Below are 22155 nucleotides of genomic sequence, written 5' to 3'. Positions count from 1 at the left end.
TCCCATGAGGGACATTTATGACATATCCACAGGATACATCATAAATGTAAGCTATATGCGAGTCCTACCTTTGGGACCCGCACCTATCTCTAGAACGGGGGCCCTAAACCCCGTTCTACCTCGTTCCGCTCTTGCTGCCTCCCAGCCACTTCCTGACAGCATGGGCGTGAGTTACGAAAACAGCATAGGTCGCTGAGCTAAGCTGTTTCCGTAAGTCCCATAGAACTGAATGGTAGTTACGGAAATCGCGTAGCTCGCATGCTACGCGGCTTCCATAACTGCCATTCACTACTATGAGAGATACGGAAAGTCCATGAAGTCAGGATGTGGCTGGGAGGCAGCGAGAGCAGAAATAGGTGGAACCGGGTTTAGGGGCCCCGTTCTACAGATAGTTGCGGGTCCCAGAGGTGGGACTCGCATCCATCTGACATTTATGACATATCCATTGGATATGAAGTACATATTATTGGCAAATAGAGTTTTAAAAATAGCCCATTGTAAAGCCAGAGAGCTTGACAAAATACATTTAAAAAAAAACAGTTCTCCATTAAATCACTTTCAATGATCTAATGGGATGTTTCTGAGGTTTAAAATCATAGATAAAACTGATGAATGGACACAGGAGAAGTATAGAACAAGATAAGATGACCGTTACTGCCTCTATTCAACCATTTTAAATATTACGCTTCAAGGGGTGGTACACTTTTTATTTGTGTTAGTTTTGTTTTTTTAAGAAAAAAAAATAGTTTTCTAATATACATGTATTTAAAATTCTGCTCACGTCATTCTTATATCAATGCAGTTGCCTCTGTAAATAAAAATAAAAGTTATAGCCCACAGAGGGGTCCATAGGATAACTAAATGGACTAAAGATGGCCTCAGTCATGTGACCCACCACCCACACATCATGTGACCCCTGGCATTCAGGTAACACTGTCCAGATATGTAACTGGTGAATAATAGGTTATTGAAAAGCTGGAAATATAAAGTATTTCTACGTCTAGCAACAAGTCATCAGGTCTGTCAGTGTCTGTGTAAGAGCAACTCTTAAATTTTCTCGCTTTCTCCTCTGTGTGTTGTGTCTTTTTAACAGTTAACAGTTAACTTTATTAGGGCCTGTTCACATCAGCACTGGCTTCCGTTCATCTGTTGCATTCAACATTTTCGTCAGAGGAACAGATAAATGGAGAGCCAAACGGAAACTATTGCCTCCATTTTCATTACCATTGATTTCAATGGTATTTATTTATTTTCATTCAGTTGGTGTCAGTTTGCCTCCGTTCCATTTTTTTTTCTCACTGAAACACTAGCGCAGTCGACAATGCTATTGTTTCTGTGAAAAAAAGGAAACCTTGTGGAACGGAGGCAAACGGATACCAACTGAAAGAAGAAAAAAAAAAACATTGACATAAATGATAACGCTCATGAAAGCGATAGTTTCCGTTTGGCTTTCCATTCATTTGTTCCTCTGACGAAAACTTTGAACAGAACAGTTGAACGGAGGCCAGTGCTGATGTGAACAGGCCCTTAACATGACAACATCACCTATAGACAGGCGGACATGTTATAAATCATCTACAGCCAGTAAATACACGCACAGTGAAGCAGTTGTTGATCATTATTCCATCATTAGCTCATGGATGTGTCCTCTTTTTCTCCAACACATGTATCCCATGCATGCTACCCTATCGTGTGTGTGTGTGTGTGTGTGTGTGTGTGTGTAAGGGGGGGGAGGGTCACATGACTGACACCATGTTTAGTCCTATTCAAGTTAGCCTGTCGATTCATTACACAGGACAATCTGTGGACTATACAATTCTACCGTAAAGAGACAGGGGCCTACTCAGTAGCGTAACTACCGCCGTAGCAGCTGCTACGGGGCCCGCGGCATGAGGGGGCCCGTGTCGCCCGCCGGCACGGGCCCCCACCATGGCCGGAGGCTCCGCTAGCAGCCGCTATGGCTGCTACAGCGGGACGCCACTAAACACTACGGCAGAGCAGGGAGGTATCTCCCCGCTCTGCCATTAAACAAAAGACATGTATCCCCTATCCACAGGATAGGGGATACATGTGTGATCGCTGGCATTGATAGGGAGAACGGGGGACTGAAAGTCCCCTGACGTTCTCCATCACAAACCTCGGACTTCCGGGGTCTGTGTCGGCAACTCCGTAGAAATGAATGGAGCGCCGGTCGCGCTTGTGCACATGCGTGACCAGCGCTCCTTTCATTTTTATTGAGCTGCGCAGACGCCGGAAGTCAGAGGTTAGTCATGGAGAACTTCAGGGGACTTTCGGTCCCCCGTTCTCCTTATCAGTGGCAGCAATCACACATGTATCCCCTATCCTGTGGGAGGGGGGACGCTGTATGGCGTTCCCTACAGGGGGGGGCTGTATGGCGTTCCCTACAGGTTGGGGGGCTGTATAGCGTTCCCTACAGGGGGGGGGCTGTATGGCGTCCCCTACAGGGGGGGGGGGGCTGTATGGCGTTCTCTACAGGGGGGGATGTATGGCGTTCTCTACAGGGGGGGCTGTATGGCGTTCCCTTATCTACAGGGGGGCTGTATGGTGTTCTCTACAAGGGGGCTGTATGGCGTTAGCACCATACAGCCCCCCCTGTAGATAACGCCATACAGCCCCCCCGTAGATAACGCCATACAGCCCCCCTGTAGATAACGCCATACAGCCCCCCTTGTAGATAATGCCATACAGAGTCCCCCCTGTAGATAACGCCATACAGAGTCCCCCCTGTAGAGAACGCCATACAGCCCACCCTGTAGATAACGCCATACATCCCCCTGTAGATAACGCCATACAGCCCCCCTGTAGATAATGCCATACAGTCCCCTCTGTAGATTACGCCATACAGCCCCCTCTGTAGATTACGCCATACAGCCCCCTCTGTAGATTACGCCATACAGCCCCCTCTGTAGATAACGCCATACAGCCCCCTCTGTAGATAACGCCATACAGCCCCCTTTGTAGATATCTAGGCACCATCTACAAGGGGGGGGGGTTGTGTGACACCCAGGGGAGGGGGGGCCCCAGTCAAAAGTTTGCTATGGGGCCCAGTCTTTCCTAGTTACGCCCCTGGGCCTACTGCACTCCTGTAAGAAAAGTATGTGGGCAGAATTTCTAACGTGTATATTCAAAAACTTTATGATTTCCTATTCTACAAATAGATCAAATATAAACTGGACAATCCCTTTAAGCAAAATAGCATGGCACAATCAAGTTATTAATTTAGAATGCCAGGTAGCCTAACAACATTTAGGAACAATAATCTAAAAAAAATAAAGACCGTAGATACACAACTAAATAATGAAAAAACTAAATCTAGCTGTGTTCAGCAAAACCAAACCCCCACCATCAGCTGAGCACTTTAGTTAAGGGGTTTTCCTTAACTTGACAACAAAGTAACACACATTCACTAATTAAATTCTATTGGAAAATGTGAGAACATTAAATGTAAAGTGCTAATTACACTTAGGCTGGATTTACACGAGCGTGTGTGTTTTGCGCGCGCAAAAGGCACTTAACAGCTTCGTGTGTCATCACCATATGATGCACGGCTGCGTGATTTTCGCGCAGCCACCATCATGACACTCTGTATGTTTGTAAACAGAAAAGCACGTGGTGTTTTTCTGTTTTGAATCATAGTTTTGACTGCTGTTGCGTGAAAAACGCGCATCCCACGGAGGTGCCTCCGTGTGGCATGCGTGATTTTCACGCACCCATTGACTTCAATGGGTGCGTGATGCGCGAGCAACGCACAAAAATAGGACATTTTGTGCGTTTCACGCAGCGGACATACGCTGCGTGAAAATCACGGACTGTCTGCATTTTTTGTTTTTTTTTGCAGAAATTAATTTTTTATCCATTTTTTTTGTAACACAGAAGGTTTTACAAGAAAACGCAACTCAATATTTATTGACCAGGTTCTGCAGTTTTTAGAAATATCCTACATGTGGTCCTTGTGTACTTATGGACTGAAGCACAGGCCTCAGAAGCAAAGGAGCACCTAGTGAATTTTGGGGCCTCCTTCTTATGAGAATATATTTTAGGCACCACGTCAGGAAAGCCCCCCCCCCCAAGTGACCCCATTTTGGAATCTACACCCCTTGAGGAAATTATTAAAAGTAGGCTGAGAAAATTAAAATCTAAATTTTTTCCACAAGGACTAAAGGAGAAAAAGCAACATTTGTAACGCAATATCTCCTGAGTAAAACAATACCCCACATGTTGCCATAAACGGCTGTTTGGACACGCAGCAGGGCTTAGAAGGGAAAGAGCGCCATTTGGCTTTTGGAGCTCAAATTTAGCAGGAATGGTTTGCGGAGGCCATGTCACATTTGCAAAGCCCCCGAGGGACCAAAACCGTGAGAACACCCAAAAAGTTACTCCATTTAGAAAACTACACCCCTTGATGAATTAATCTAGGGGTATAGTGAGCATTTTGACCCCACAGGTGTTTCATAGATTTTATCAAGATTGGGCAGTAAGAATAAAAAATCTTTTCTTCAAACAGACGTAGATTTAGCTAAAAAATTTTCATTTTCACAAAGAAAAGGAACAAATTTACCACAACATCTGTAAAGCAACTTCTCTAGAGTACGGAAATACCCCATATGTGGTCATAAACTGCTGTTTGGGAACACGGCAAGGATCAGAAGGGAAGGAGCGCCATTTGGCCTTAGGAGCACAGATTTTGCTGGATTGATTTCTTGGCACCATGTCTCTTTTGCAAAGCCCCTAAGGTACAAGTACAGTGGAAACTCCCCAAAAGTGACTCCATTCATGAAATACACCACATGAGAAATTCATCTAGGGGTGTAGTGAGCATTTTGACCACCACAGGTGTTTCATAGACTTTATTAGAATTGAGCAGTGAAAATGTAAAAAAAAAAATCACTTTTATTCAATAAGACATATCTTTAGCTAAAAAAATAAATTCATTTTCTCATTAAATAAAAGAAAGAACTCCAACATTTGTAAAGCAATTTCTCAGAGTACGGCAATACCCCATTTGTGGTTATAAACTGCTGTTTGTGAACACAGCAGGGCTCAGAATGGAAGGAGTGCTATTTGGCTTTTGGAGTGCAGATTTTGCTGGACTGGTTTCTGGACACTATGTCGCATTTGCAAAGCCCCTGTGGGATCAAAACAGTGGAAACCCCCGAGAAGTGACCCCATTTTGGAGACTACACACCTCAAGGTATTCACATAGGGGTGTAGTGAGCATGTTAATCCCACAGGTGTTTTGCAGAAATTAGTGTGCACTCGATGTTGCAGAGTGAAATTATTATTTTTTTTGCATAAATATACCAATATGTGGTGCCCAGCTTGTGCCACCATAACAAGGCAGCTCTCTAATTATTATGCTGTGTTTCCTGGTTTTAGAAACACCCTACATGTGGCCCTAATCTTTTGCCTGGACATTCGACCAGGCTCAGGAGTGAAAGAGTACCATGCGAAGTTGACGCCTAATTTGGTGATTTACAAAGTATTGGTTCATAATTGCAGGGGCTCTGATGTGAAATAATAAAAGAAACCCCTGATAAGTGAAAAATTTTAATTTTTCCCTAGATATGCCATTTCAGTGGCAAATATGTTGTGCCCAGCTTGTGCCACTGGAGGCAAACACCCAAAATATTGTTAACAGGGTTCTCCCAGGTATGGCGATGCCATATATCTGGAAGTGAACAGCTGTTTGAGCACGCTGTAGGGCTGAGAAGGGAGGGAGCACCATTTGGCTTTGAGCGTGGATTTTGCTTGGTAGTGGTTTTGATTGGAGTTTTACTGGTATTTTAGTTTATAATGTGGGGGCATATGTAAGCCGGGCAGAGTACATCAGGGACATAGTCAGGTGGTATAATAATGGGGTAAAATAATCCATAGCTGTGTGTTACGCTGTGAAGCAATCCTTTCTGCACAAGCCAGTGTCGCACTGAGAAATGTCCTTCCTTATCACCCTTTTGGTCCACACTCTGCACATTTACAGTTTGGGGAATTTTGCTGATAAAGTGTTGTCCTGTTATAATATGGGCACCCTCGCTTCCAGCAGATATGTTTGGGTCCTACCCTAACTGGTTCCGTAATTTTAGAGCCTTGATAAAATCGCCTCTTGAAACAGAAGAAACGTTCCCCGCGGGCCTGCACAACTGCATATTTTTTATTTCCTGACTTATTGGAAACTTAACTAATTTAATTTTTGATAGCCGTACTGTCAAGAGGGCTGTTTTTTTGTGGGACGAGCTGTAGTTATTATTGGTACCATTTTGGGGTACATGCGACTTTTTGATCACTTTTTATCCTATTTTTTGGGAGGCAAGGTGACAAAAAAACAGCAATTCTGGCATAGTTTGTTTTCTCTTTACACAGTTCACCATGCATTATAAATTACATGTTAATTTTATTCTGCGGGTCAGTACGATTCCGGCGATACCAAATTTATAGCACTTTTATATATTTTACAACTTTTTGCACAATAAAATTACTTTGGTAAAAAGAATGCCGCGATGTTTTGAGAGCCATAACTGTCAGATTATTTTCTAATACATTGCACTACCTATGTAGTGCAATGTATTGGATCGGTCAGTCATTCACTGACAGCAAGCCGATTAGGCTTCACCTCCGGGCGGGGCCTAATCGGCTTCCGTAATGGCAGAGCAGGAGGCCATTGTTAGACCTTCTGTTGCCATAGCAGCAGTCGGCAGCCTTGCTATAGCATGGCAGGGCTGCCGATCTGCTACCAACCACAAAGATGCATGGATCGAGTTCGATCGCTGCATCTAAGGGGTTAATGGCAGGAATCGGAGCTAGCTCCGGCTCTTGCCATTACAGTGGGAAGTCAGCTGTAACACCCCGGAAATTTCATTGCTGGGGTGCCGATGAGATGCAAACACCTTAAATGCAGCCATCGCTTTTGACCACTGCATTTAAGGGGTTAATGGCAGGGATCAGAGCAAATTTCGGTCGTCCTCGCCATTACCCCAGGGTGTCAGCTATAACATGCAGCCGACACCCAGGGATGGTGGCACAGACTCAGCTTCTGAGCCGGTGTCCCCCATTTGTGGTATGTATACGGCAAAATGCGGGAAGCACTAGCATTCCATGACGTATCCATACGACAAATGTCGGGAAGGGGTTAAGGGTACGAACACACAGCCTAAACACTGCAGATTACAGTAGCAGCAGTGTGGGTGAGATTTCAACGAATCTCATCCCCACACTGCGGAAAAACGCTGCCCAATAAAATGCACATAAATTGACCTGTGGTGCGGTTTCTTGAAATGCAGCATGTCAATTAATGATGTGGAGTCGCAGCTCTACTGTTGCGGGTTTTTCCCCAGTGAATTCAATGGGGTGCTTAAAGACACAACAAAGTAGTGTGTGTTGCGACGTTTGCGGCGGAATCATAGCGATTCCACTGCAAAAATCGCAAGTAAAAAAATAAAAAATAAAGTTATACTTACCCAGAGTTCCCTGCTCCTTCTCCATTCTGACCTCCTGGGGTGACATTTCATCCCATGTGACCGCTGCTGCCAAGCACAAGCTGCAGCGGTCACATGGCCTGCAACGTCATCCCAAGAGGCTGGACTGCACAAAGAGAAGAGGGAGGGGGTAAGTATGAACGTCTTTTTTTATTTTTCCGGCGCTGCTTTGTGCAGCGGAAGTTGCGCCGGAAAAATGCACCATAATGTGGTATGATTTTTTGAATGAAATTCCCTGCGGTGGTCAGGGTGGATATGCTGCGCAGCTTGATGCAGCATATCCTCCCTGAACGCACTGTGTGTGTTCGTACCCTTAAGGTTATATTTACATGAGCTGTTTTTATTGCAGTTTTTGCTTGTGTTTAGTATATTTTTCACAATTTTTTCAAATGTTTTTTGTTTTTTTTCACGATTACAAAAACTTATTTGCACAAGCAGGTTTTGCAGCATTATTTTGCAGTGATTTTGTGATAATCTCTGCAAAAAAAAAACACCACAAAGGCTGCTTTAGTGGATACACTATAAAGGGTGGATTCATACGTAACTCTTTTACACCACTTATTCCTATGGGTGGAAAAAAAACCATGTCTACGTTTTGCGGATTTTGGATGCAGTATTTTATCAACACTATGGGACGTGCTGCACCAAAGTTCGTAGCAATAATCTACAGCAAATATGCCACAAAATCCTTAACAGTAATTCTGCTTCAGAATGTACAGCGGAATTGCTGTTGCAGATTTTGCGGCATATTTTTACACCATGTGTGAATCCACCATAAGGTCTCCTTAACATGACAATATAGTTTGGTACGTATTCTGTATCAGCATTTGTTAGCCAAAACCAAGGAGTGGGTCCATAACATGGAAGAGGTGCAAATCTTTCCATTATACTTTTTCTCTGTGTAGGTTTCACTCCTAGTTTTAGCTTAAATACTGATGCAAAATTACTGACCTCAAAGCACTGCAGTGAGAAAGTGGCTTTATTTAGCGTGTGTTCCCTCACGGCAGATTTATTGTAGAAATTTCTACGACTGAAAATCCGTTCCATACATTTGAATGTTTTTTTTTTTGTTTTTTTTACAGAAGCATGTGACTGAATTTCTGCAAGCCTCATTGAGATAAGTGGGACAGTCGCAAAAAATGTCTGCAACAAAACTGGCGCGTTTGTCTAAACCCTATGAGGAAAGTGTAATTGTGTTGGTGTTTTTCCAGATAAGTGGTACAAGTTTACTTTTTCACCACTACTGTGGGAACATAGTCCTTAGAATGCTTGAGGAAGAGTAATATTATCCAAAAATTATAGACAGTTGCTTAGATAATTGGATATACTCACCGTTCCAAAAAATAAAAACGGACAACCACCTTGGTGCCACTTTTATACATGGAGGACTGAATTGCTATCGTTCCAAAAATTGCAGCAAAAAAACAAAGAAAAGTTGTTGGATATGTATTCTAGGGAATGTTCCTACAAATGTATATTACTACGTGTAAAAATGTCCATCTTAGCGTATGCTCACACGCAGTGTTTTCAGACGTAATTCGGGCGTTTTACGCAACGAATTACGCCTGAAAAAACACCCCTAATACGCCTACAAACATCTGCCCATTGCTTTCAATGGGTTCTACGGTGTTCTGTTCCCACGAGCCTTAATTTTACGCATCGCTGTCAAAATACGGCGCGTAAAAAGACGCCCGCGAAAAAGAAGTGCATGTCACTTCTTGGGACGTTTTTGGAGGAGTTTTTCATTGACTCCATTGAAAAACCGCTCCAAAAACTTCCGTAAAATACGCCACGAAAAACGTGAGTTGCTACAAAAACGTCTGAAAATCAGGAGCGGGTTTCACCTGAAAACAGCTCCGTATTTTCAGACGTTTTTGGTCACTGAGTGTGAACATACCCGAACACTTCTGGTAAAATCTATGGACCGCTTTTTTGTGCTCGGTTGAGCTACTCTCGTATAGTCACATTGGATTATTTTTGAACTTCCAAGCCCCCGAAAAAACCAACATATCTTTCGTCACTTCAACCTGTCAGCACAGTTGAAAAATGTCATACACCAAATCTGGTCTATTGATTGTCACCTTCCTAGTGTATTTTACTTTTAGATTCTTGAGGCCTGATTCACACGAACGCTGTGCATCTCGGCGTGGAAAACTGCTGTTTTTCACGTCCGAGGTGCATCTGTGCTCAGCGCTGCGGGACGCGATGTCACGCATCCCCCATAATTGAGAGTCTATGGAGGGATGCGTGATGTGTGAAAAGATAGCACATGTCCTATTTTCCCACGGACCCTTCACACGGTCCGTTGAAACAACGACTGTGTGAACGGCCACATTGAATTACATAGGTCCGTGGGACGGCCGCTATTTCAACGGCCGTCCCATGGACGTTTAACACGTTCGTGTGAATCAGGCCTCACTGAGTATCAAGTTAGTATGAGCAGCAAATAAACTGGAATATTGTAGAAGTAAGCATCACGATTGACACTGCCAGTTTAGCATTTCCTCATATTGCCTAACGTACAAGAGATAACTCAAGAGTTATGATAGATATTGTACTTCTGAAGCCAACAACCTCATCCACATATAAAGTGGTGATAGAACACAGGTCCTAGGATCACCAGTTTACCATGGCTTTATCTATCACTGTTTCCAGCATTATTTGGAAACATAAGTTAGTGAGTCTGGCAATTTACTAACCTCTACTAATGGTCTAGGCTTGCGCTCCACAGAAAACCTGAAGTGACAGAGTTCACAGTAGCTTGTGTTGGAGGATGAAAGCCAGTGCTCTAGGCAGCTGCGGTGTATTGTCCCTAGTGTTCCAGTACATTCACATGGGGAGAGAAGGTCTTCTTGGTTACTTCCTTCATGACAAATCCTGCACATTGGGCGATCATTGAAAGTGCTGCAAGATAAACAACATACTTATATGTTAAATCTGATATCAGATAAAATTTATCTACGTTTGCTGTATACAAGCAGATCGGAATATGCTTGTATTCTGCTGTGGACCATTTGCAGGGATAGTTGAGGTTTTTTGCTGCTGGGAATGTAAAACATGGAAAGCATATTTCCCTAAATACTTAGTGAAAATATATGAAAGAGTTATTTAGAAATAAAAGGTAGAATAAAATAGTCTTGGGACATGCCTTCTGAACCCACTATGAATCACGGAACTGGAGAAGGCCTGTGAGAACATATGGGTGGAATCCAAATAAAGTGAATTGATGGATCCCAGCCAGCATTGGACTGTGGTTCTGAGGGCCCACTCTCTATCTTTCCAAACATGCGCACATCCACCATTTCACCATAATCTTTGTTGTATACACAGGACATATCATCAGTAAGGTTTAGTAGGTCATTTGTGAATCAACTCATAAGAAAGACCCTAGGCACATGTCATTGGCTCCAAAGTCAGCTCCAAATGGGGTTGCCCACTACTGGACCTTTGGACTCCTGTTGCGCCAATAATCATTGGAAGGCAGCAGCACTGGTATCATAATGCTTAATAGTGGCCGCCTCACAGGACTGGATTCAAGGGTCCCTTGTAGCAAACTACTAGAAACGAAGGCAGCACTCCAAGTGAGAACCTTTATTCACCAATGCAACATTTCAGCTCCACTGAGGATTTCTCAAGCAAGGCTCAGTGGAGCCTGACATGGTTGAATAAGGGTTCTTACTTGGAGTGCTGCCTTGGTTTCTACTTTTTTGCTACAATACTGTGTCAGAGCCTGGGCCCATCGGAGGATCATCTGATACTCTTTTAGGTCTTGCTGACCTTGGTCCCAGCAGTCGAATCCTAGAGATATGCATACAGTCCTGAAAAGTATGGATCCCTTTTAACTTCTGTTCTATGTAATATGATAAATTTACTCTCCTACTTGAACTCAAAAAGAACTTTGTAACAAGCTCATTATTCCACACACACACACACACACACACACACACTAAATACCACCAGGTACTCTATCATGAGTGAGTCCAATGGCTTTGCAGGTTGTAATATGTTTTTATTACAACTTAGAATATTTAAATGCACAACAAGACAAGGAAACCAGCCACAGAAAACAAAAACAGATGTTTACATTCGAACTTTGCTCTTCTTTTGATCGGACCCCACACTAACCACAAAGTTACAGCAACCTCCGCTAAGAGAAAATGACGATTGCTTTATTTTTCTTTAATGAGAAATAGATTACGCCGAGAAACGTAGCACGTTTACATCCAATATAAAATCTATATTTCTTATAAATAGAGGTGTTGTTTGCCCGTGGATATTTCATTTTGTAATTTTTAGTTGAAAAATACTAGTTGAAATCGGATTTGATACACATTTTATACACCAATTGTAGTAGATCACTCCCATAGTGCTTTATTCTTGGCAAAACGTTGGTGAGACATACATTCTAGAATCTAAGTTATTTCTAGGAAACAAAGGGGAAACCCTCAATAAACTCTTATTATCTTGCATGGAATAGCGAATACATTTTAATGCAATACCTAGCTATTAATGCCAAGGCTCAAGTGTCCTCATGGATAAGTATCTTTTAAAAATAGTAACCATTGGTTACTGGACGTATTATAATATGGATCATTTTCCCCACAATTGTAGATGACATATTTCTATGTATCATCTATACAGAACCCTACACATGTGATCAAGTATATTAAAACACAGCCCTCTATCCTTCCTTACAGGAAATTAAAATAAATAAATAAAATGTTTCATCATAGTACGCCCAAATACACCAGTTTTAGTTTTTTGCAGTTTTTGATAATTTATTTACCCCGAAAAAGGCCCTTTCCCATGTGGTTTCGGATAGCTTTATATCACTCAGTCACAATAAATTGCCATTGTTATGTCCATGGCACTAAACATTGTTCCACTTGGGACTCTAACGATTCGAAGCCACATATATTGATGTTTAAGTGTATTTTTGAATCACAGGTTTAACTGGTGAAACGGAGATTCCTCAGAGATTTACTTAAAAGTCTTGTTTCATGAAAGTACCTTTTTTTGATACTGCAGGTGGTCCGGCTCCTTGAACCTTCAGCGATCAGCTGTTCTTTCCAGGGGAAGCTCCAGCTGGCCATGCATTTCAGAAAAATGGCCATACATATAACAGGCCGGGTTTACCAGTGTGAGAACTACTGTTTGTAGAGGCATTCTGCTCTGGCTCGTAGAAAGAGATACTAAACTGGGAACCCCCCTTTATAACATTCATATGCCATAGTGACACAAATGGACAGGGGTTGTCGTAATAAGACAACCCCATTAAATAATAATTCCCTAGAATACTGTTATTATTGAAATAGCTGACAACCTGCAGGAACTTCTGCTTTCTGATAACAGTAAAGTAGCCGGAGGGCTACCCGGCAGGACAATAAGCGTGACAAAAAGACTGCAGCTAAAATGAGGAATTCCAGGAACAAAATATCTATTAAGGGGATGTTATTTCATTTTTAAATCAGCTTTATTTTAGGAAATAAACTGGCCTTTAAAAGCAGGTCCACATTATCAGAGGACACGGGAGGGGGCACAATGTGTGGAAATATTGTTCGGGGCACAATGTGAGACAATATCGTTGGGGGAAAAATGTCTAGCACTATTATTGGGGACACCTATATGGTGCCCTATCTATATGGCACTATTTTAGAGGGCACAATGTTTGGCAATACTTTTGGTTGCAATGAAAAGAGATGGAGGGCTGGCCACACATGTGTGCAGATCTCTTTTGGTTTATTTCAATGAGAACTATGTACTACTTGACTTCTTCTGCAGTGGTGCTGCAGGAGAATTGAACTCTTGCAGCAGGAGGGACCCAGCTTTTCATTTGGAGCCTCTTTTAACAATTTAGTGTTGTCCGAAGGAGTCAACCCCATTAGGTAGAATATCTTTCTTCTCTTTCTGGGTAGAATGTATTGAAACCAAACCAAATCAAAACATGTCTTACATAAAGAAGTTCTATGGAAACGCTGCACAGGCATATTTAAATAGATTAACAGCAATGTGCTGATCCCCAGTATAATCTGCTTTTACCATTTTTGCAGGCATTATTTATCTATGCGATAGCCAATAAAACCATGGTGAAAATTATGAAAACTAGCTCCACTACCCACAGCGCCAGCATGCCCCATAAAAATAGATGTAAATATTGTAGCTTTACATTTTTTAGTAGGCTGATACATATTTTAATAACTAATGCTATCAATTTATGTTTTCACATATTATAGGAACTTCACTTTTCTTTATCTTCAAAGATATCACTGAGATGATCCAGAAGGCACTCAATGCATGGAGTGGTCACTTTTCCAAAGAGGGACTAGGGATTATTGTGCCGTGTAAATTCCACTCAACGGTGGAATGTTGTATGAAGGGATTGTCCACTTTGGGCAATACTTGTTTGTTAAAAGGATCCCCCTGACAATAAGCTAAGCACAGGCTGTACTAGGGTTGTCACGATACCAGAATTTGGACTACGATACCGATACTTAGAGTAGTATTGCGATACTCAATACCAAAACGATACTTAGCCAAAAATAAAAAAATCAACAAAAATATAAAGTCCTTCCATTTTCTGATGTGTTCTGATCCAATGTTGCCCATTATAGGAAGTGATCCCATCAGCAACATTGGGTTAAATGTGTGAGGTAGACGAGGGGGTTAATTACTATTAGGCCTCATTTACACGAGCGTAATATACGCACGTGCGACGCGCGTGCTTTTCACGCGTGTCGTACGCACCTATATTACTCTATGGGGCAGTGCAGACAATGCGTGAATTTTGCGCAGCGCGAGTGCGTTGCGTAAAACTCACGACATGTTCTATAATCATGCGTTTTTCGCGCATCACGCACCCATTGAAGTCAATGGGTGCGTGAAAACCACGCATGCCGCACGGAAGCACTTCCGTGCGAACTGCGTGATTCACGCAAGAGCTGTCAAAAGGATGAATGTAAACAGAAAAGCACCACGTGCTTTTCTGTTTACAAACATCCAAACGGAGTGTCAAATTAGAGATGAGCGCACCGAACTTCACCGGGTTCGGTCGAACTCGTTTTGACCGAACCCGGCAAAAAATGTTTCGGTACGCGACGTCAGGAGACAGTCACTGTCCACGGTGCTGAAAGAGTTAAACTGGTTCAGCACCCTGGACAGTGACTTCCGATCACAATATACATGAACGTGTAAAAAAAAAGAAGAAGTTCTGACTTATCGATAACGCCCAGCTTCTTCCTCCAGTCTGACCTCCCGGGATGACAATTCAGTCCAAGTGACAGCTGCAGCCAATCACAGGCCAAGCACAGGCTGCAGCCAATCACAAGCTGCAGCGGTCACATGGACTGCCGCGTCATCCAGGGAGGTGGGGCCGGATGACGAGAGGGACGCGTCACCAAGGCAACGGCCGGGAGACCGGACTGGAGGAAGCAGGAAGTTCTTGGGAAGTATGAACGTCTTTTTTTTATTTACAGGTTGCTGTATATTGTGATCGGAATTCACTGTCGAGGGTGCTGAAAGAGTTACTGCCGATCAGTTAACTCTTTCAGCACCCTGGACAGTGACTGACGTCGACTAGCCTCATCTCTATGATGGCGGCTGTGCGAAAATCACGCAGCCGCGCATCATACACTGATGACACACGGAGCCGTCAAGTGCCTTTTGCGCACGCCAAACGCTGCATTTTTTTGCCTGCGCAAAACGCACACGCTCGTGTAAATGAGGCCTTAATGTGAGGACACAGAGGTACTAAATTCATAAGACTATGTGTCTCACATTAAAAATAAAGGGACTTCATTTCCCTCACATAATGGCAACATTGGGGTTAATGTTGGTCACGTTAACCTCAATGTTCTTCAATGCTGGCTGCAAAAAATAGTGCCTTTATTTCAAGCTTTTGCTCTGCTTGGGGCTGGTCTGTCACTGTACACTGTATCGCGGTCCTGATTCCAAACCAGTGGTGCGAGCGACACAGGCACATCATCAGGAACCCTGTGCTACTCGCGACATTCCCCTTCCTCCCTGACCCTTCTCATATACTCAGATCATCATTGGTGGCAGTAGAGAAAGGAGCGTTGCTTCCTGCTACTAAAACACGGCCTGCACTAATGGAAAGCGGGGCGGTCACTAGTGTGTGTGTGTGCGCCATGTTTTCTTCATTTATTTCAATACTAAGCTATGCGGCCACACAGCTTAGTATCGAAATACATAAATTGACGATATTGAACCGTTTGCCCCCGCCCAGCATCGAAAGGGTATAGAAATTTTGTTGCATCGTGCATCCCTAGGCTGTACTGCTGCTCCGGGCTCCCAGCGATTGACTGTAAACTGTAGGGGAAGCCAGCAGAAAGTGTTCAATTCCCCTGCTGAATAAATGAAGCATTACCCAGTTCCCAAAAAAATCAATGCAATGCATAGAGCAACAAAACTTTCCAGAGTAAGAGACTGTCTTTATAGCTCTGGCTAATGGATAAGGGTCCTATATGGAGGACCCATTCCTATTTACTCAAAAATGGGTTTTCTCTTTTATACATAAATACTCTAAAGTACGTAGTAATAAAAAATATATAATGGACTGCCATTATAAGGAACAAAGCATTAGAAGAGTCACTATAAGAGATATGCCTTAATATGAGGGAATGATATGCGAGCAGTGCGACCTTATTCACTCTGAATTCTTGGGCTTGCATGGTAATGCATTTCCATTAATGGTATTTTTCCACTTTAGTAGTCACGGTTCGTTGAAGGCATGTCATTTAGAAACGAGGCCAACTGAGATACTTTTCTTTATTAAAAAAAGTAGTATCTTTTTTACTGAATTGCCGCACACATTGGTGTCAGCAAAGCTTATAATGCAATTTGACATCTGTGCAAAAAGAACTTAAAAGACCTCCGTTTCTCAGAGAATAAAAATCTGCAATGAACATGAATGCTGAAATATGATTTGGAAAGATCTCAGCAGTTCAGTAAAAATAAGAAATTCTAATTCATCACTTTTAAAATCCACAACGGCATACTGATCAAATTCTAACATAGTACTGTATATGACAAATATGTATTTGTACTTTGCCCTGTATAGTCAGGTTTGTCTCAGGGTTATTTATATTCTGTGTTTTGTGTATTTTATTCACTTTAATATGAGAGCACAGCTAGTGAATAATCTGTTAAGGTATATTCACACATGGCAGATTTGTTACAGAAATTTCTGCAACTGTCCCATTTATCTGAACGGGACCTGCGGAAATCCATGCGCGTGCTACAGAAACAACCCCATTGAGACGTATGGGACAGATTTTCAGGCGCAGAAATATTTGCAACATACCTGCTGCATGTGAGTAAACCCTTAGGCTCCATGCACACAACCGTGTTCGGTACATGATATACGGTCCGCATGTCCCGGACCAAACACAGTGCAGGGAGTTATCTATGACGCCAGGAGTCACTGCCTCTCCGCGGAAAACGGTCCCGTACTGTAATCATGTTTTCAGCACAGGACGGTAGTTCCGCAGTGAGGCAGGGCTCTGCTCCCTGCACAGTGTTCGGTCCGGGACATGCGGACCGTATATCACGGACCGAACACGGTCGTGTGCATGGGGCCTTAAAGATACACTATACGGCCAAAAGAAGGTTGACATTCCTCCTAATTATTGCATTCAGGTGTTACAGCCACACTCGTTGCAAACAGATGCATGAAATTAACCCCTTAATACGAAGGTATTTTAAACCTTAAATAGACTCTGTCACCACATTATAAGTGCCCTATCTCCTACATAAGGAGATGGGCGCTGTAATGTAGGTGACAGTAATGCTTTTTATTTAAAAAAACGATATTTTTTCACGAAGTTAGGAGCGATTTCAGTTTATGCTAATGAGCTTTCTTAATGCCCAAGTGGGCGTACTTTTACTTTCGACCAAGTGGGCGTTGTACAGAGGAGTGTATGGCGCTGACCAATCGGCATCATGCACTCCTCTCCATTCATTTACACTGCAGTAGCGATATAGTTATATCACTATGTGCAGCCTCATACACAAGCCCTAACATTACTACAGTGTCCTGATAATGAATACACATGACCATCCAGCCTGGACGTCATGTGTACTCAGAATCCTGACACTTCTGACTCTTTTTTTGTGAGATTCCAGCAACGGATACGAAATCTCGCGAGATCTCGGAGCTAAACGAGATTTGGTTTCACTTGCCGGAATCTCACAAAAAAAGATTCAGAAGTGTCAGGATTCTGAGTACACATGACGTCCAGGCTGGATGGTCATGTGTATTCATTATCAGGACACTGCAGTAATGTTAGGGCTTGTGTATGAGGCTGCACATAGTGATATATCTATATCGCTAGTGCAGTGTAAATGAATGGAGAGGAGTGCATGATGCTGATTGGTCAGCGTCATGCACTCCTCTGTACAACGCCCACTTGGTCGAAAGTAAAAGTACGCCCACTTGGGCATTAAGAAAGCTCATTAGCATAAACTTAAATCGCTCCTAACGTTGTGAAAAAAGATAGTTTTTTTAAATAAAAAGAATTACTGTCACCTACATTACAGCGCCCATCTCCTTATGTAGGAGACAGGGCACTTATAATGTGGTGACAGAGTCTCTTTAATGACCGAGCAATTTTTTAAGTTTTTCCATCGTCGCATTCAAAGAGCTATAACTTTTTTATTTTTCCGTCGACATAGCTGTATAAGGACTTGTTTTTTTGCGGGACAAGTTGTATTTTTGTATAGCACCATTTTGGGGTACATATAATTTATCGATTAATTTTTTATTAACTTTAGTGGGGTACTGGAAAAAAAACTGAAATTTTGCCATTCTTTTTTGCATCTTAATTTTACACAGTTTACCGTGTGGTATAAATAACATAATAACTTTATTCAGCGGGTCCTTAAGATTGCGGCGATACCATATTTATATAGTTTTTTTTTTATGTTTTCCTACTTTTAAACAGTAAAAAATTTCAAAATTATTTGTTTGTGTCGCCATTTTTTAAAAGCCATAACTTTTTTATTTTTCGACCGATGTAGCTGTATGAGGGCTTTTTTTTTTTTTTTTTTACGGGACGACTTCTAGTTTTTATTGGTACGATTTTGGAGTAATTGTGACTTTTTGATCACATTTTATCAAATTTTTTTGAAGGTAGGATGAACAGAAAACAGCAATTCTGCATAATTTTTTATTTTACTTTTTACGGCGTTTACCGTGCGGGTTAAATAATGTAATCGTTTTATAGTTGGGTTCGTTACGGATGCGGTGATCCCAAATATGAGTAACTTTTTTTCATAATAAAGTATTTTGTAAGTGGAAAAAGTGGGTTTTTATTTTTTTTAACTTCGGACTTTTGTTTATTTATGTCAAACTTTATTTAACTTTTTTTAGTCCCACTAGGGGACTTTACTGTGTGATCTGTTGTTCGCTTTTATAATACACTGCAATACTTCTGCATTGCAGTGTATTATTGCCTGTCAGTGTAAAACTGAAAGGCACCTGTTAGGTCATGCCTCCGGCATGGCCTAACAGGCAATAACTAAAGTCAGACCTGGGGGCCTTTGTTAGGCCCCCAGGCTGCAATAGATACCATCGGCACCCTGCGATGAACACGGGATGCCGGTGGGGTGAGAGAGGGAGCCCCCTCCCTCTAAAACCACTCAGATGCGGGGCTCGTTATTGAATGCCGTGTCTGAGGAGTTAAATATGATTGGAGACCACTGCTAGTGGTCTCCGATCATTGCCCTAAAGCCCGATGCTGTTAGCAACAGCACAGGCTTCAGGAGATCCCCACCCGATGTGGGAAAAGTTCTTCTGAAGTGCCGACGTGAAAAGGCGGCGCTTCAGAAGAACTAACCCAAACGGCCGACGTAAAAACACTATACGCCAGTAGTTAAGGGGTTAAGCACACAGCCATGCAATCTCACTAGACAAACATTGGCAGTAGTATGGGTCGTACTGAAGAGCTCAGTGTCTGGTACGGTCATAGGATGCCACCTTTGCCACAAGTCAGTACATTTCTGATCTGCTATATCTGCCCCGGTCAACTGTAAATGCTATTATTATGAAGTGGAAGCATCTAGGAGTAACAACAACACAGCCACGAAACAGTAGACCACACAAACTCGTAGAGCGGGACGCCCAGTGCTGAAGCACATAAAAATCACTTATCCTTTGTTGCATCACTCAGAGTTCCAAACTGCCTCGGGAAGTGACATCAACACAAGACTGTGCGTTAGGAGCATCATTAAATGTATTTCCATGGTCAAGCAGCTGGACGCAAGCCTAAGATCACCATGCGCAATGCCAAGAGTCGGTTAGAATAACGTAAAGTATGTAGTCACTGGACACAGTGGAAACGTGTTCTCTGGAGTGATGAATCACCTTTCACTATCGGACTGTCTGATGGACCAATCTGGATTTGGCGACTGCCAGGAGAATACTACCTTTCGGAATGTATAATGCCTGCTGCAACATTTGGTGGAGGAGGAATAATGGTCTTGGGCTGCTTTTCAGGGGTTGGCTTAGGCTCCTTATTTCAAGTAAAGGTTAATGTTAGTGCTATAGCTATAGCATATCAAGACATTTTAGATAATTGTATGTTTCCAAATTTGTGGTAACAGTTTGGGGAAGGCCCTTTCCTGTTCCAGCATGACTGTGCCCCTGTGCACAAAGCAAGCTCCATAAAGATAGGGTTTGATGAGTTTGATGTAGAGGAACTCTATAGGCCTGTACAGAGCCCTGACCTCAATTCCATTGAGCACTTTTTTGATGACTTGAAATGCTGATTGCAAGCCAGACCTTCTCGTCCAACATCAGGGCCAGACCGCACAAATGCACTTCTATAGGAATTTGTGCCCATTCAGGAGGAAGCGTTAAAGCTGCAAAAGGGGGTACATCTCAATATTTACACCCATGGTTTTAGAATGGGATGTTAAACGGGTTTATATAGGTGTGATGGTCGGCTGTCCATATACTTTTGGCCATAGAGTGTATAAACATAGATAAATGCATCCTACCAAAATTTATAATAATTAGAGATCATGTTTTTTTAGAAAGACTTAAAACTCAAAACTTCTAGTGTGTGTAAACCAGGCCAGGTGTCAAAATCTGATGCCGTCAAAAGCAGCTTAGTTCATCGAACAGTCAGAAACAGTCCTGATAACTGGTCCAGCTAGAGACCAAGGTAAATCTGACATAATCCTCCCTCTCTCCCAGTGCTCCCTCATATTTAGTGCTCATCCCATACGTAATTTTCAGCACAGTAAGTATTCACCTTACAATCTGGTTCTGGGAGCTGTATAGTGGGACCTGAGCACCCAGTAATATAAGAAGGGGCTGTACAAACCCTGGGAAAACCCTAATAATATTCCCTATTAGGCTATATGGTACCTTGCTGTCCCCTCTGGTGAACCCGGCTCATCTGTCTATTATATGGATAATTGATTTTAATGGACGACATGTAATATGGCAAACGGAAGTTAGGACCCGCTAGCCACTTTCCTGGGTTGATAACAGCTAATTGTGGTTACAGCAGACCCACACAATTATCTCATCGTTGGATACTTTTTATGATGAATATGGGTTGTTCAGATTTAACTCTATTACATCCAAAAAGTTGTGTTGTTCTCTTCCAGTGACTGTGGAAGAGAAGCAGAGAACATGAAGCTGTATGGAAGGTTTGGCCGACATTTATCTAGACACACTTTGAATTGAGGTTTAGATTGGTTAAAAGGACCGCAAAGCCAAAAGTTTATAAATGTTCCGGACTACAAGAGAAGCTGCTGAGATCAGTGGCACATATGTATGTAAAATTTCCTGGAGATTGTCCACATTGGAAATAACTGAAATAAAGTAGTGGAATGAATAAAAAAATTGGTTATTTTGAAAGTTATTTTTTTGGGCAAGAAGAGAAATAGCAATCAACTAGGTAGTAGAAATGGAGGAGATCCATTAATTTGGAAAGATCTTTGGGCTCCCTAGAGGGTTTATTCAGGTAACTGAAGCACTAATTTCTCTCTTTTTTCCCACTGGGGGGGAAGGTAAGGTCTTGGAAAAAAATTTTTTACTGAATAAAATGGATATGATATATATTTGAAGAAATAAAGAACAATGAAAAAAAACCTGACAAAGTAGTGATCATGGGGGCAGGGAGTTTTCGAACTTCTGGTCAGTGATCCCATGGAAGAACAATACAGTAATGACTTATAGCATAAAACAGCAGACAGAAGATAGCATTCAACTTCACAGTAAACTAAGATAAGATACATTTGTCCCTCTGAAGGAGATCTCTGGTTAACACAGCTCCTTATCGATATGCCGTATGAGAGCATATGGGTGTAATAAAGTGGGGTGCCTCGTTCTCAACAGTTAGCTAGGGCAGATAGATATAAGGGTATGTTCACACGGCGGGGGTCCGTAACGGCTGAAATTACGGGGATGTTTCAGCCTGAAAACATCCCCGTAATTTCAGCCGTACCGGCATGTGCAGGCGCTTGAACGCCGCGTCAATTACGGCCGTAATTAGCGCTGCTATTCATTGGAGTCAATGAATAGCGGCTCCAATTACGGCCAAAGAAGTGACAGGTCACTTCTTCTACGCAGGCGTCTATTTACGCGCCGTCATTTGACAGCGGCGCGTAAATATACGCCTCGTGTGAACAGACAAAC

The 22155-nt window shown here is 42.5% G+C and overlaps 1 protein-coding gene across 4 annotated transcripts in view; it reads right to left on the bottom strand.

Moving 5' to 3' along the window:
• MARCHF3 (membrane associated ring-CH-type finger 3) overlaps positions 1-22155 on the bottom strand; it is a 253055-nt gene that overhangs the window by 87457 nt on the left and 143443 nt on the right. For all 4 annotated transcript variants that reach the window (XM_075835997.1, XM_075835988.1, XM_075836016.1 and 1 more), the window contains one exon: positions 10190-10394. In XM_075835997.1, the coding sequence (XP_075692112.1) occupies positions 10190-10394 (205 nt within the window). The remainder of the gene's footprint in view (positions 1-10189; positions 10395-22155) is intronic.

Source organism: Rhinoderma darwinii, chromosome 1 (genome assembly GCF_050947455.1).
Source record: "Rhinoderma darwinii isolate aRhiDar2 chromosome 1, aRhiDar2.hap1, whole genome shotgun sequence".
NCBI lineage: Eukaryota > Metazoa > Chordata > Amphibia > Anura > Rhinodermatidae > Rhinoderma > Rhinoderma darwinii.
The sequence above is the reverse complement of the archived record's forward strand: the minus strand, read 5'-3'. Positions and strand labels throughout refer to the sequence as shown.